The 17316-nt window shown below is 34.8% G+C and overlaps 2 protein-coding genes across 2 annotated transcripts; one reads left to right on the top strand and one right to left on the bottom strand.

Annotated features, from left to right (window-relative positions):
* Positions 1-746: 746 nt before the first annotated feature.
* On the top strand, positions 747-14028 carry LOC107632027 (tryptophan aminotransferase-related protein 2). The gene is made up of 5 exons (XM_016335656.3): positions 747-1343; positions 10916-11222; positions 12434-12723; positions 13078-13364; positions 13777-14028. The coding sequence occupies exons 1-5, from the start codon at positions 1108-1110 to the stop codon at positions 13959-13961; spliced, it is 1305 nt and encodes a 434-aa protein (XP_016191142.1). The 5' UTR covers positions 747-1107; the 3' UTR covers positions 13962-14028.
* A 394-nt stretch (positions 14029-14422) lies between these two features.
* Positions 14423-15464, bottom strand: LOC107632018 (oleosin H2). Its single transcript, XM_016335643.3, has one exon. It carries the CDS (start codon positions 15226-15228, stop codon positions 14596-14598), a length of 633 nt encoding a protein of 210 aa, XP_016191129.1. The 5' UTR covers positions 15229-15464; the 3' UTR covers positions 14423-14595.
* Between the last annotated feature and the right edge of the window lie 1852 nt (positions 15465-17316).

The raw sequence follows: 17316 nt of genomic DNA, 5'->3' as shown, positions 1-17316 counted from the left end.
AGCTCTCTATGGCTGACTTCCGGTGCTTGCTCAGATTCATCACCGCATCCCATCTATATCACCAATATGCCCCTGCTGTCATGAAGCAATGGAATCAGTCACTCATTGTTTGATCGATTGCTCTAGAATTAAAGACGTATGGTCTCAGAGTTATCTTCGTGACTGTCTTCCCCCTCAGAGTCCTAACGACTTTTGGACATGGTGGACTGCATCAACAGAGATACTTAATCCGTTGAAGAATGCTGACCGTAATCCTCAATTGCTTGCCATCATTTGCTGGAACTGCTGGAAAGCTCGCAACCAGTTGATTTTTGAAGGTTCTACTTCTATGCCCTCTGCCATTCTAGCAAGCTTTGTCAAGTTGCTCCGTGAAATCCCAAGAACTCCTAGTTTAGGTCGTCATCTTCATGAGGCGAGCTCTTAGTTGTATTCAATTTGATTTATCATTCTTTCTTCTTTAAGATTTTTCTTGGTTTTTCGATCACGTACCGTTAAATGAATACTTTCAGTGTAGTGTTTTTGGAAAATCCCCACCTTTTATTATGTTATCCTGCTTTTAGACATCTTTGTATTTTATTTTTTAATAATTAATGAAATATAACCTACCATCTTTAGGAAAAAAAAAAAAATAACTGATATATCTTAATTAAAGATAGGACTTGCTTTTTACTCATACAACATATTATAATAATAAAAAACTGAAAAGTAGGAAACATGGAATAAAACAAACATTTCTGTCGCCTAGATGGGCGAGTGAAGCAGTGGTAGTAGTTAAGCGTGATTGAGAGAATGTAAGCACTAAGCAGAGATCAGAGCAGCCTTTTGAAGGAAAGGAGAAAAAAAAAAAGAATAGGAAGGCTTTATTGCGCTGATGAGCTTCATTGATAACCGCAGCCTTAGTTTACCGTTTTCAAGATCTATCTTCTATCTATTTCTCTAGCATCGAAAATTAATTGAATACCCTTTGCAAATCTAAGTGGCTATTTTTTTGTGTGTGAGATGTAATAATCAGCTACCTACTCCTTTACTTATCTTCTTCTTTACCAAAGCTGTGTGTGTGTTTGTGTTTGTTAATAGTGGCCGTACCTGGCAAGTGGCAATCAGAGAATGAAGAAGAAGATGGAAAATCCACCAAGAAGCATGTTGAGGCATGTTCTTGTGGTTTCTCTGGCTTTGAATGTCAGCTTCATACTCAGAATAATGCTTTACCAAACTCAACAAACTCACCACAAATCTCCTTTTTCTATCTCTTCATCATCATCAACAGCAACAAGAAGGTCATTGGTTAATTCAACTCGTTCGGATCGTCCCCCAGACAAAGAGAGACTCATTAATCTCGACCAGTAAGTCTAAATTAAAACTTTTTCTTCTTTTTTAATTAATATATATATGCTGTGATGATGTCAAAATAAATGCTATCTTCATGCCTTACAATTTTGTTTTTAAATGTGTGGCTTCAGAAGCCATCAGGTAGGGGCGACTTCATTCAATTAATATTTCCCGCTAACTAGTAACAAAAACGCACACTAACAATATCAGAAAACTATTCAACTATCTTCTTGTTGTTCCTGCAAAATATTATAATCGGTTTTACTTGTAAAACAATCACATGAATTCCTTCTTACTAATTTGCTAGTTTTTTTTAGGGAATCTATTTTTGAGGGTCAATTATTCGAACTCTTGCCAGCTAATAGTAAAAACTAACACCGAAAGATAAAATTTAAAAAAGAATTGCAGAAAACTAAGGTAAAGGTAACGACTCAGTGACCTTTTCCGCGAAAAAAAGATGCTACTTGTAAATTAAAATCAGCCACTAAAATTAACCATCAGTATAAAATATATGTCAGAATATAAATATACATTAAAAATAAATTAAATTACACATATATTTATACATAAATATATTTGCGGCTGATTTTAATGACTGATTTTAGTATATAAATAGTATTTCTCTATTTTTAAATGAGTGCATGATTTGCGTTTATTATTTTTAATAAAAAAATACTAGAGAGTTAGTTATAAGAAATTATTTTTAATATGAAAATAAAGATGATGTTTTGTTTTTGAATATTAACATTTGAAGTGTATTACAATATTGTAAAAATATTCAATACGTCCCTACTTATTGATTAGGATATTGCTATGTATTTAACATGTCTCACGTGTTGCAATGTACTGCTTACGTGTTGACTTTTCACCTTCAAAATCTATCTATTTTTAATAAAAATATCAATATTTTTTTATATATAAAAATTAATAAAAAATTATTATAATTTATTATTTTTTATTATTAATTAACTATTAATATTTAAAGTATAAAATAAAGTATGTTATTAAATTAATAACTAAATAATAAAAAAAATAAATTCTTATAGTTTCTGAAAATTTTCTTCTTGATATGACTCTGACTCATGTTTCAGTTTGACTTTTTTTTTTGGTGACTATGTTTCAGTTTGACTGTATCTATGTATGGGTGTGTAGAAATCTTTTGACATTTTCTATTTGGTGATATTATAATGGTAAGTTTTTTTGCTAAGTTTAATTTAGTATAATAGTTTATCGGCATAATAAAAAATTAACTAAAAAAAACATAAAAAGAACAAAAAAATTTAATTTAATTTAATTATAAAAGTAACTTATTCATTTAATATTTTTTCTATTAAATTGTTATTTTTAATGAAATCATTACTCACCATTTCAATCTTTAAAATTTAGTAAAATTAAATTATATTAATCGTTACTCATAATTTGTTTTGTTTTAAGTTTTAAAATTTAGGTAAATGGAATTGCCATCAACAATTTTTTTTATTTAAAAGAAATTTACAAATTGTCACTCATGATTTTAATTTTTTTTGTAACCGCTCTCATATTAACAAAATTTAACAAGAAGCCGCTATATTTTAACAAAACACATATTAACCCATCATTTGATTAAGGATTTATAGAAGTAGCTTTTTAAAAGTTGTTGTATCTATTTTTAGTGAATTAAAAATAATTTTTAATAAATACAAGTAACCATAGTCATCAAAATTTCCGATTATCTAGTTAATCTAAATCCTCTTTGTTGTTACATACTCCATTTGCTACCAACCTACTATGTTACGATGTTCGTTGCTTCTTTATATACTAATTATTATTTATTATATAATAAAAATGTATAATAATTTTGTTAGATATTATTTTAATTTTATACTCACTTATGTTTAAATTAATTATATTTTTTATTATACATCATTATTAATATAAATGTTATTAAATATGTATAAATAAAAATATTAAATATTTTTATTAATTACAATATAATTATTAAAAAAATATTAAAATTTTATATAATTATTTAATAATAATTAAATTATAATTTATTAGTTATAATTTGTTGAGTCTTTATTGTTTTTAAAATATTAGTGAAGATATATATTTTAAATTTTAATTTTAAAATTTTTATTATTAGTAAAATATTTTTGATTTACCAAATATAAAATAAAAAATTTGTGCTTTTGAAAAACAAAAACTTTCAAAAATTTTTACTAAACAAACCTTATTGAAAAAAATTAGTTACTAATAACTTTTTTATATTTGGCAAAACTAATTAGAACAACTTTTTTTTTTTGAAAATTATATATTGATGATGAACGACTCATAAAATTTAAGTAATACGATATTTAATATTTGAATAAAACTACATATTTAAATTTTTTTATTAATCAAGTTTAATTAAATTGGTTTCATATAACAAAAATTAGTTATGATTAATTTTATTCTAAATTTTATTATTTAATTTAATCGAATTTGATTTATAAAAAGACTTGAATGTATAGTATTATTCTTAATATTTTTATATTTCAAAAAAATAATTTATGATTAACTTTATTTCAAATTTTATTATTTAATTTAATCAGACTTGATTTATAAAAAAATTTGAATGTAAAATATTATTTTTAATATTTTTATATTTCAAAAAAATTTCCCCAAATCTTCTGGGAAGAACTGAAAGTAGACAAAGAATTTTATTTTATTTTTGGTGTGTGCTTTTGTGTTTGTTTCTGATAAGAGACTTAGGGCTTACGTCTTTCATAACGTGCTTTGCTTCCTGCTCTTGTTCCTGGGAAGACAGAGACAACTCGTCTTCTATAACGTGATTTTATGGCAAGAATATATATACAACACACACACTTATTCTATTATTACTGTATTGTTATTAGTGATGCTAACATTTTGAAATTCTTGTTTTGACTTTTATCTTTAAATTGAATTAGAAGTTGATAGGCAGGGTAATTTTAGTTGTCAAAATAATATACCTTTTTCTATTTTTTGAAAAAATGACAGAGATAGTAATATAAGAGAAGAAAAAGCGTGTTCGTAATTTTCTTTTAAATGTATGCATGATTGATGAGTTTATTTGTTAAATGCGTTGATTTTTACAATTTTTTAGGGTTCAAATATAGTTTGTTAAAACCAGTATATTTTCCCTTTTTTTTAATAAAAGACGAATATTGAAAATGAGATTGTTGGTTATATATATATATATATAGCTGTCATTTGAACTTTTTGAAATTGATTTAATACTATTATTATCTGGTCACATTTTTTAATCGTAAAACATTTAAACTAATGACAACTAGTTATGTTAAATACTATGCACATCTTTTAAAATTAAAACTTTGGTACCGGAAATGAAAATAGCAAACGTGTTGTGGTAGTATTAGTATTGCATGTTGATAAGTTTATTCCAATATATGTAAAAAGAAATATTACATATTGGGACTTGGTCATTTGTGAAAATTGATGAGATAATTGTAACTTTGGCGCACTTTTACGCATATGACCATATGTTGTGTCTAATCTGATGATATTTTGTGTGCAGTTGACATCATATCAAACAATCATTTATGTCAAAGTATAAACTATACGCTAGATAAAAATATTAAATAATTATACATATAACTAGTTAAGGAAAGATCTAAATAAGAAGTTGGAGTTATGTAGAAAAGCTCTAGAAATGTATGGTCTGCGCATAAGTCGTAGTAAGACGGAATATATGGAATGTAAGTTCAGTCTGAGAAGAGAAAACCCTAATATAGAGGTGAAGATTGGAGAAAATATCCTACGAAAAGTTAAAAGTTTTAAGTATTTTGGGTGCATCATACAGGATAATAGAGAGATTGAACAAGATGTAAATCATAGGATCCAAGCAGGTTGGTCAAAATGGCGGAGTGCATCTGGTTTTATATGCGACAAAAAAGTACCTTTAAAACTTAAAGGTAAATTCTATCACACTGCTATAAGACCGGCTATGCTTTATGGTATGGAGTGTTGGGCGGCTAAAGGGGAGCACGAACATAAGCTGAGTGTGGCAGAGATGAAAATGTTGAGATGGATGAGTGGTCATACGCGATTGGATAAAATAAGGAATGAAGATATAAGGGAGAGAGTTGGAGTAGCACCCATTGTGGAAAAGATGGTTGAATCACGTGTCAGGTGGTTTGGACATGTGAGAAGAAGACCGATAGAACATCCAGTCAGGAGGGAGGATGATATGGAAGATGGACAAAAGGCGAAAGGCAGAGGAAGACCTAAGAAGACCATCCATGAGGTGGTCAAACGAGATCTACATGTAAACGGTCTCTCTGTAAACAAGATACATGACAGAGCACAATGACGTCGTTTGATTCATGTAGCCGACCCCACTTAGTGGGACAAGGCTTTGTTATTGTTGTATCGCACTAACATGGCCGGGCCACTGACACGGTCCGAACTGGCCTATGGCCTTGTGGCTACGAATCCCTAACTAAATAATCGAATTTAAATATTCTTGTATTTTAATCTATAAAATAAAGATAAGATAACAGCACAAATTATATAAAGAGAGTTAAAGATTCTCTCTAATATATCACATATTTTCAATTCTGCTTATCTCTTAGATTTATTCTAATTTGAGCGTCGGAGTGTCTTTGCAAGTATCACTCTTTTCTTTCACTCTAAAAATCCAGCCTCGTCACTGTCTCGACCAGTGAATTTCTGATCCATCTCACAATCCGTATCAGTGACTTCACATACATTAGCGCTGTTTGTGGGGATTCGCCAAGACCTGGCGGCATGATAGAGAATATCAAGGAGCATGGAGTAACGTCCCCATGAGTTAGACCCAAACAACCCAACGTCCGAACCATGGAGTAACGTCCCCCTGACCCTCGGGAGGATAACCAATGTCGTGCACTGCCAGCCAACCCCTGACAGACAACAACCAAAAGAAGACGACCACCACCTCAATAATGCTCAAATGCTTGATGGGCTATGAGAGAAAGCAATCTAGATAATCCAAAAACTCTACCAAAGAGTACAAATTCTTGAGGGTCGGGTCGCGACCAAAGAGCGATATTAGCCAGAACACGCAAGCCAGGCGACCTTAAGGAGCCGATCGCGATGAGAAACCAAGAACGAAATGTCACCCGAATGGTGACACGGCAAACGATGAGACCGCAATATATTCTGAGACCCAGAGCGTCACCACAACGACGATGACAGAAGACACCGGCGGGATTCCAAGCGAACAAGGAGCAAGCACGTGATAATGGGAGCCACCTCGTTCACCGAAAGAATACCGAAGGCCAAGCTACCAAAGGGTTTCAACTAGCTGACTGACATGAAGTACGATGGGACAACGGACTCGCAAGAACATCTCACGGCCTTCGAGGCCAGGATGAACTTAGAAGGGGTCATCGATGTGGTTCGATGTAGGGCCTTCCCTATAACCCTAGCCGGCCCCCCAATTAAGTGGTTCAACACCCTCCCCAATGGCTCGATTGCCAATTTCGACGATGTCTCTAGAAATTTTATGGCACAGTTCACTACCAGAATCACAAAAGCAAAGCACCCGATTAATATGCTCGAAATCATGCAAAAGCAAGATGAACCCACAAGAAAGTATCGCGACAGGTTCAACGATGAGTGCCTAATGATTGACGGGCTGACGGACTCAGTAGGCCAGCCTCTATCTCACCAACGGTCTCATGAATGAAGATTTTCGAAAGCACCTCACCACTAAACCAGTTTGGACCATGCATGAAATCCAAAACATTGCAAGGGAGTACATAAACGACGAAGAGGTAAGCTAAGTCGTAGCAGCCATAAATGGCAGCATGACACCTCGAAATAATCCACCACCCAAAAGAGCACTACAAGTCCACCGCCTTTAACCGACCACCTAGGGTAGAGAAATTCATGAACTACACCCCCTATCGGCTTCGATCATGGAGATCTACTACCAGATAGCAGATCTGGGCAATCTCCCAAAGGACCGACAACTGAAAGAACAGACAGGCGACAATAAAAGCCTGTACTGCGACTATTACCAAGGATATGGACATAAGACTCAAGACTGCTTTGACTTAAAAAACGCTCTCGAACAAGTCATTCGAGACGGCAATCTCTCAGAGTTTGCCAAAATCATTCGAGAACCCAAAAAAATCGAAGGAGAGAGATCTTAGGAACGAGAAGGATTCAATCCCAGGATGTTAAGGTAGGCCCAGCAAGAGAGTCCGAAAATAGACCCCACAATCATAGTGAACGTTATCACCAAAAAAGATGCATTAGAAAAATCCAAGTCAGCACTATAGAAGGACCTCCGGGTACTAACATTAAAAGATGAAAAAAGAACCCCTCCCCTCCCTACGACGATAACGTTTTCTCCCGATGACTGCTAGATTAGCACGTTAGAGGAAGACGCTCCATTTATCATATCAGCCAGGGTTGGAGCCGGTCTGGTTAAGTGGATACTCGTGAACACCGGAGCCGACTCCAACATCCTTTTTCGAGGAGCTTTTGACAATCTAGGCCTCCAAAGCGAAAACTTACAAAGGCAAAAGAGATGACAACCCTCCACGGGACGAACCTTGAAATGCTCTGATTTAGAACTATGAAATGAATCTTTGAACAAGTCGAAGAGTCAGCGGTTCATCTGGGCTCAGAAAGAGATGTATCCTTTCTTATGCTTTTCTCCTTATGTAGAATGGTCAACAAGAAGAAAAACAAGAAGACTTCGACCCGAACTGGTAACTCTAAAAAGTCACAAACCAGCTCAAAGATCCAAATAGCCACCTAGCTGTTCGGATGCAGTTGAGATGGCACCTCCGAAACCCGATTCAGGAGAGCCATCTAAAATTCAGAAAAAGGTAGCTGAACCCCTAACTTAGTAAATAGAAGTTTGTGCACCCAAATCCAGTCTGGGACACAAGGGAAATGCAAGTTGAGATTGCAAACCCTCTCATTTTTGTCAACAAGCACCAACTCATGCTGCCCGCCGCCTCACCACCAACACGGCTCCTTCATCACGGAACCTCTGAAGGTCCCCTTCATCCAAACGAGATGGCGTGCCGGAAACGTCAGACGTTACCCAATGGTAACGATTTGGCATATCCCCCGCTAGGAAGATAGGACTCAAGTTCCCGTGAACTCCCCTCCGTCACCATACCTATATTCAAATAAGATTTTCCAGTATCAGCCTACTACCCAGAAACACAAACATATAAAGAATTCCTAAACCATGCTAAAGACCATAATCGAAGCATCCTAGCAAAATCCCCTAAAACTACACCAAAACCGATACCCAAATCAAACATTTTCCCATTGATAAACATAGAAGCGTGCAAAAACACGAATAATGGACAAAAAAATGGGATGAAGCAAAATAAAACGATCAGAGTGACAGAATGCACTAACTTAGTTCTAAAAAGAAGCAAAGAAAGGAAACGAAGCAGCAATGAGCAAAGAAGCGCCACACCCAAAAACACCACCGAACGTTCGGACGGAGCACAACACCAAAAAAGTTGCAGAGAACATTTTCTAAAAGGTGAAAGAACGAGAAAGGAGAAGAAGCAGTTTCGAATGAAAATAAATAAAATCCCCATATTTCAAAAAAAAAAAAAATACTAAAAGGTAGGGGGCAAAAAGAGGAAAACAAAGAAACTTCTCTCTCCCCCCCACTAGGCATCATTATGACGCCTTAGGAACTGCAATGGACAAAAATCCCTTAGAAGAAACGCAAAGACCGAGCCATCCGGACATGCACAAATCCCTGATCTTAGCCACGAAACCCACTCCGTTTCTGATAGACACAAACAACTGTTCCGGACCAGAACAACGGTCCTTGAAGCGGGTGAAAACTCGGCCCGATTCCACAAACTCGGCCAGATATAACTCAGATGGCACTCCATGCTAGGCTCACGACAAGACGAGTCCTTCCAAGCAACGAGAATGAGTAAGCACACTCTCTCACTTTAGGGGGTAACTGTTCTGGACTTGACCCTCTGGTCCCAAATCGGAGCCGTTACAATTCGGGTACATGGGCCAGACCACGGACACGGCTTAAACCTGTCTAGTGGTCACGAATTTCTAACTAAACATTCGAATTCAAATACTTTCTTATCTTACTCTACAAGATAAAGATAAGATAACAGTACAAACTATATAAATGGAGACGAAAACTCTCTTAGATATGTCACATATTCCTAATCCTCTCTACTTCTTAGATCCATTTTAATTTAAATGTCAGAGTGTTTTTGTAGGTATTATTTCCACTATTTCAAAAATCAAGCCCCGTTACTATCTTGACTGATGAATATCCGATCTATCTCAGAACTCATACTAGCGATTTTGCATACATCCACTAATGTGCATCGTACCGAAGTCGTGCTTATATTGATATTTTATTATATTATTGACATCTCTAACATAGTAGCACCGTGGGTGGTTCTTATTATTCACATAGACTAATAGGGTAGTCGTTGACCACAGCCTTTATTTACTAAAGACTTATTATATAGGAAACATTTCAAGTGTATCGGGAAGTACCGATACACCAGTTGTTTTAATCGTTGATTTCAATTAATATATATTATATATATATTTTTATAATTTAAATCAACGGTTAAAATAATTGGAGCATCAATACTCCCAGTGCACTTGAAATATTTTCCTATTATATATATATATGGAGGAGGTACGGTTCTTGAGACTTGAGAGGGCAAGGCATAGCAGAGCAGTATAATATAAAAGTTGATATTTAATAAAGATTTTATAATTATTTTTATGTAAAATTTTTTTTATCATTGGATAATAAATTAAAAGATTAGATTTGATATATTATAAAAATATTATTTTTATTTAAAATATAGTCAAATAAATAAATTATATTTTTATACAAAATATCTTTATAGAAAAATATTTTTAGCATCTTCACTTAAATAGTTCCCTAATATAAATGGTGATAATGTGATATAGCTAGTGCTTGCTTTTTTTTTTTTTTGGTAATGCGTGAGATAGTAGTGGTTTGGTACTTATGAAACAGATTATAGGTAGAACCAATTACAGAAAATTGAGGGAAAATAATAACCCACATACATGCATATAACCTTTTTGGATTGGTGTATGTGTTTAACTATCATTTTATGCAAAATTTCATTTGCAATAATGATTTATAAAAATTTAATTTGAATGCATGTGACAGTGTAAAAAAAATTTACACAAATATTTAACTACATATTATTATATCAATAAAAATAACTATTTTTAACCATTAATACATGAACAATTAACATATGAACAGTTATCTAAACGAATAGACGTGATTGAACGACTTACCGAGTTATAATATATGTAACATCTAAGATGATTTGTACGAAGAAATTAATCACCCTTAGTGAAAACATGATAGATACATTTGTTGCAAACAAGAATATCCCGTTACATGTGAAAAAGAATATCCAATTGATATTACAATGAAAAATTGAAAAAGAATATCACAGTTTCACTTTACCCTGTTCCCCATCACGTTATTATTTCATACTTTTCATGTTTCTGGCATGTGTAATTATGATTGTTAATTAAGTAATTTGAAAGTAATGATGATGGAATGCAGTGGAGATCCTAGAATGTATGAAAGATATTGGAGAAAGAGAGGTGAGAAAACAAGTATCACAATTGCAGGGTGGGAATCAATGAGCTATTTCTCGCAAGGAGAAAACATTTGTTGGTTCATGGAACCCGAGCTTGCTGAAGAGGTTGTGAGACTTCACAATTTGGTTGGAAATGCAGTGACACAAGGGCGCCATATTGTTGTTGGCACAGGCTCCTCTCAGCTCTTTCTTGCTGCTCTCTATGCTTTGTCTCCCACTCATCATTCTCATCAACCCATTACTGTTGTCTCAGCACTACCCTATTACTCGGTTAGTCATATCTTTTTTAAATGGCCAATACTCACGTACACATTAATAATATACATAGAATACAGACCTGTTTGGTGGTGCGACTATATTTTATTTACACAAAAAAATGAAAGACCGACAGACCGTCATAACTTGCCATTTACTCTTACTCTTTTGTACTCTGCATCAGAGTAGGCACTTTTTTAAATTGGTAGCAGAGTTTTGTGTAGGTAATAATAGTAAAGTCGGTTGGTTCATTGCATATAACATAGGGACGAACACACTCGTATACTTGGGTGACAATTGCTCGCACTAAAATTTGGAAATGTCTTGAGCAAAAAAAAAAAAAATTATGTATAATTATTTAGAAAAGTACGGGTTACCAACATATTATCTGCCAACTTATTGTCAATAATAATTAATTATTATATTTTAAATACATATATAAAGAGACACATCGAAAAAATATATCTATAAAGACACTTCCATTAAAGACAGTTATAAATAAGAGTTGGCAGAAATACCGTTAGTAACGTAACGGAATTGTTATTATTTTTATTATATTATTAAATTTGATTTCATTACTTAGGTACATATCCATGCTATAATTTGCGCGGATAAGTGCTATATATATATATATATATATATATATATGTGTGTGTGTGTGTTCCGTTCTATTAAAAAATTATATTTATTTTTATATTAAAAAATAAATAATTATTTTTAATTACAAAAAATTTGAACATTGACAAATTTATTCATAAAAAAATAAAACTAACACTGTAAATATGTAATCATAAATATATTTAATTTATTTATTCTTATATATTTAATTTATAAAAGTTGAAAACTCAGGTGAAGTTGCGAAGTTAATAGTTGAGAGCCCTTAAATAATTTGACTGATTTGGCTAAATTTTCATTTAACGGTTCTCAGTTATCAATTTTACGTGAAGTTGATTGGTTCTGAGTTTTCACTTTTATAAAAAAGTGAATTAATAACTACAGTGTTATTTATCTGTATAATAAAAAATATTTAATATTTAATATTTTTATATATTTTGATGTTTATAAGAGTGTGTTTGTTATATTTATATACTACATGTTTGCCCTCACTGTCTAAAATTTTGGATTTGTCACTGCCACAGTGGCACTACTCGAAGTTTTTCATTTTGTTTCATGTTATGTATAATTTGCTCTGGTTATCAAAATTTTCTGATCCGCCGTTGCTGCAGTCGTACCCATCAATGACAGATTACCAGAAATCGGGGCTATACAAATGGGGTGGAGATGCAGAGACTTATGATGATGAGAAAGATGGTGCCTACATAGAGCTGGTAACTTCACCAAATAACCCTGATGGATACACAAGGGAATCAGTGGTCAAGAACAAGAGGCAGGGATTGTTTATTCATGACCTTGCTTATTATTGGCCTCAGTACACTCCCATTTCATACCCTTCAGATCATGACCTCACCCTTTTCACTCTATCAAAAGCCACTGGTCATTCTGGCACTCGCATAGGGTAACTAACTTCCAACTACTCTCACTTTTATTTCTTATCAGGCACAAGTCCGCTTTAGTTCACTTTTTTCATAACATTCTATTTCACAGTTAATTGGATGAGACATAGAGATAAAAAAAACTATATCATTTATGTACTTTGTCTTTATATCTTACCAGTAATCGTAACAATGATTTTCACATCATTTTTATGAATGTAGTATCTAATATCTTAATAAAGATTCGAGTTTTCCATTAGCTTTATTTCTTAGATAATTAACCATATAAGGTTCACAATTTACTACACATGTATGAAGATAGAATAGTTTTAGGCAATTATTCAATGATAAACTAAATAATTGTAGTTACATTGTAGATGGGCGCTGGTTAAAGACTCTGTGGTGGCGAAGAAGATGACGAAATTTATAGAGCTAAATACGATAGGTGTGTCTAAGGATTCTCAACTGAGAGCTGCTAAGATTTTGGAGACAGTGTCTGACAGCTGTGAAGAAGAAGAATCATTCTTCAAGTATAGCTATGAAATCATGGCTCATAGATGGAGGAAATTGAGAGCAGCAGTTGAGGGTAATGCCTTATTCACTCTGCCTAACTTTTCTCCTGCTTTCTGCAACTTCTTCAATAACTACACTCAACCTCAACCAGGTAACTCTCTTTTCAAATTATTATTTGTTCCAAATTTGATGAATGTTTTATCTTAAATATTATAATGTGACTACTTCTACGAAGACATCTTAATGTAAAGATAGTATTGTGAATTGTTAGATAATTCAGTCAAATATATTTATTAAAATATATCCATTCATTTAACAGTTAATAGTATCATCTTTACATAAAGAAGTCTTTGTAGGAGTAATCACTGCTCAACTCATTCAATTTATTACGCATTTTAAGACAAGACACAAAAAGGACTAAAATGCTTATTTAAAATATGAAATGCTTTTACATGATAATCCATATTAAATTAATTTGATAACGAAATCGATAAATTTGAGTAGCTAGGAACTCATTTGAAACTATTGATGAGGTGATCGTTGTACCTGTGATATGGTTGCAGCTTTTTTGTGGTTGAAGTGCGAGCGGTTAATAGAGGATTGCGCAAGCTTCCTTAGACAACACAAGATCTTATCAAGAAGTGGGGAGCGTTTTGGGGTTAGCCCAAAATACGTTAGAATTAGCATGCTTGATACAGATGAAAATTTCATGGAGTTTATAGAAAGGTTATCTTCTATACACCTGTAAGAATTATGCAAAATTCCTTCCTCATCGTGTTAAATATAAATTACAAATGCATTAACAACTTTACAAAGCACTTGGATATTGACTTTCACTTTATGGGAGGGAGACACATAATTAAAATTTCTATTCTATGTAGTGCATACCCTTCTCAGACATCTATTGACCAGAATCTACCTTTTCAAAACTCAAAAGCAAACTCAGTGTAGGGTCTCTTTTTGACGTTCGGAGAGTTATAATGAATTAATGATTGTAGTGAAACAGATATTTTAACTCTGTTTAGTAAGTTAATTCAGTTAGTATAGATGAGTTAGTCTATCAGGTAGTTTTAGTTTCCTCCTGGAATTGGTCAATTAGTATCCGTATTGATTAATTAATAGCCTAATCTAGTCGTTTTCTAAAGCATGCTACATGAATACTAATTTATGCAGTAAAAATAAATTATTTAAAATGTGGACATGTACTCATGTATGAAATGAAATAAAATTATTTAAGCAAGATAAGCATACAGTAGAATTTAAACTCTAGGAGACGAACAAAAACACAGGCTTCTGAATTCAACAACAGCAGCGATAATGAAATACAGATGGAACTAAATATATCCATAACGCATAATATATAATATAAAATATAAAATAGCTCAGGACGATGTTTTCTTTCGATCTTTGCTCTTTCCACCTCCTCCTCCCTCATCCTTAGTCTCGGTGGTAGAGGCGGTGTCTCTCGTTTGGGTCCCACCCCCACTCCCACTCCCACTCTGTGTATCACTCGTCTGGGACTCAGACGGGGTCACGGATATGGTACTGTCGGTGTCAGTCGGTGCATCGTGGGCTTGTTGGGCCGTGTCTTGGGCCTTACTAACGACAGTGTCACCAGCCTCTTTGGCTCGTTGGGCCATGTTGGACATAATCTGCTGAGCCCGGTCCTTGGCATGCAGCAGACTTTCTTGAAGGCGAGATCGGCGGAAATAACTGGCCATCCACGCGAACGAAGAGACTGAGGTTACGCCGAAGGCACCCGATGTCAAGAATCCCGAGACGGAGAAGGCGATGACGAGAGCTGCGGGGATCAAGATTGGGCTGAAGATTATAAAGAGGGGGGTTGCGAGGGCGACGCCGATGAGGGTGGCGAGGAGAGTGACTCCGGCGAGGAAGAGGAGTGAGGCACCGAAAGGAAGGAGGGTGGCGAGGGCAAGGATGTGGGAAGAAGAGCGTTCCTTGGTGGCTGAGACATCTTGGTGGTCTTGCTGGTAGTACTGTTGAATGTCAGCCATAATGAAGGTGGGTGTATGTGTTGCAGAGAAAGATAGATTGATAGATAACGAGAGTTAATTTAAGGAATGGAGAGTGACGACACGTGGAATGGTGGAATACAGATGGTTAGGGGTTGCATGGGATGGGTGTATATGTCGGGTTACGGTGCGAGGAAAGTGTTGGCGTTACAGTGGTCACTTGCTTGCTTTCTCACTCTCCATCGGTGCTCATTCAGAGTTTTGTCGTATTTCTTGGAGGGAATTACAAAACTAAGTAATGATCAAGAGATTTACATTTAATTGATATTTAAATTATTTTATTAACATTTAATTGAGTAAAAAATAAAAAAATATATAAAAATTAAAAATAATTATTTAAAAATTTAAAAAATAAGTTAACATTTTTTTATTCATTTTCAAAAATGTTATTCGTAAATTAAAATTAGTCACTAAAATTAATTATCAATATATTTGTGTATAAATATATATGTGATTTAATTTATTTTTAGTGTATATTTATATTTCAGCATATATTTTATACTAGTGGCCGATTTTAGTGTATACGTAGCATTACACGTTTGTTTTTTTTTTGACCTTTGGGATAATTGGATGGGTGTCGCACTGAGAAACTGTGGATAGACATTTGGATTTGGATAGAGATGGTGCAGGTAGTGGCTGATTTTGCTTTATCCATCTTGCCGACTGGGCGTCCTTTTTGTGTCCTTCTTCCACTTTTCTTCTCATTTATATGGGCCAAGCCCGGTCTTCTTTGTGGCAAAGATTTTGTAACGATGGTCTATTTGTTAGTCTCGTGTAGTCATATCCCAAGTTCGATTTTCAGCTACAGTTGGAGGTGATAAAATCTGTATTGTATGTATAAATGTGGTGTACATAAATGAGTAATGTCCAAAATTAAAAGCTAGGGGTGAGTATGGGTAGCGGATACTCGATTATCCGTCCGAATTCGAATCGAACCAATTAAATTGGTTTTGGAATCAACGGATAATTGGGTTCAATCCAAATCAAACCAATGTCCTTTATTAATGATTGGTTAAGGTATTGGTTTTAGGGGTGCGGAACCCAAATCAACCCGTGAATCCGATTATATATTAATTAAATAAAAAAATAAAAAAAATATATGGCTTTTAGTGATTTTTAATGAGATTATTCACTATTAATCATGGTTCTAAAAATTGAACCGGACCGGTCGGTTCAACCGAAAAAACCAAGAACCGATCACCTAACCGGTCCGGATAAGGTCAGAAACCGCCTGACAAAAAACCGGTAAAAAATGGGTCGAACCGACGGTTAACCGATGAACCGGGAGAACTGTTCGCTTTTTTAGCGGTTTTTGGTTTGAAAATTAAACTACTAAACGGCGTCGTTTTGAAGGTGAAAAAAAAAAAAAAGAAGAAAGGCCAAACAAACGTAGAAAGGCCCCAATCCCCACCCCACCCCTTTCTGTCTTTCTCTCTCACTCATACCCGCCAGAAAACCCTAGTCCCACCCATAATCCTCTCCTCTCTTCGAATTCCAAGAATAGCCACCACCCACCATCCCATTTCAGAGCTTAAACTCATCGCCGACCCCTTCTCTACTTGTCGCCCTCTCTGTTCGAGCTCGCTTTGTCGCCGTGGGTCGCGCCGCTTCGCTGCTCCTCGCCGTGGGTCGCGCCGCTTCGCTGCTCCTCGCCGTGGGTCGCGCCGCTTCGCTGCTCCTCGCCGTGGGTCGCGCCGCTTCGCTGCTCCTCGCCGTGGGTCGTCGTCGCTCTCCCCTCCTCGTCGTTCCTCCTTCGCCCTTCCTCGTTGGCGTTGTTTCTGCTTCTATGCTCCGAACCGTGTCTCACCGTCGTTGCTTCTCTTTTTCGCGTGGAGTCTCGAAGTCAAAGTGACTACCTTTCATCGTGTCTCATGTCTTAGTCTCTGCTTCAACCCTCTCAGGTCTCAGATCTCAGATCTCAGTTCTCAGTTCTCAAGTTTCTTCTTCTCTGATTCAAGCCTTCAACCCTCTTAGGTCTCAAGTCTCAGTCTCTAACACTCCCTGATTCTGTTTTCCTGACTCTATCCATCTGAAATTTGAAATTTATTCTGAACTTGCATATGATGTATT

The sequence above is a fragment of the Arachis ipaensis genome, chromosome B1 (genome assembly GCF_059453495.1).
Source record: "Arachis ipaensis isolate K30076 ecotype BB chromosome B1, ASM5945349v1, whole genome shotgun sequence".
Lineage (NCBI taxonomy): Eukaryota > Viridiplantae > Streptophyta > Magnoliopsida > Fabales > Fabaceae > Arachis > Arachis ipaensis.
Note: the sequence above shows the minus strand (reverse complement) of the source record. Positions and strands in the feature narration are given on the sequence as shown.

What these genes read in the sequence shown, in the direction of transcription:
- LOC107632018 (XM_016335643.3), bottom strand. Translation starts at nt 15,228, where the DNA reads ATGGCTGACATTCAACAGTACTACCAGCAAGACCACCAAGATGTCTCA.
- LOC107632027 (XM_016335656.3), top strand. Translation starts at nt 1,108, where the DNA reads ATGAAGAAGAAGATGGAAAATCCACCAAGAAGCATGTTGAGGCATGTT. An exon ending in CAGCACTACCCTATTACTCG is followed by an intron (nt 11,223 to 12,433) that starts GTTAGTCATATC and finishes CCGTTGCTGCAG; the next exon opens with TCGTACCCATCAATGACAGA. An exon ending in CTACACTCAACCTCAACCAG is followed by an intron (nt 13,365 to 13,776) that starts GTAACTCTCTTT and finishes ATATGGTTGCAG; the next exon opens with CTTTTTTGTGGTTGAAGTGC.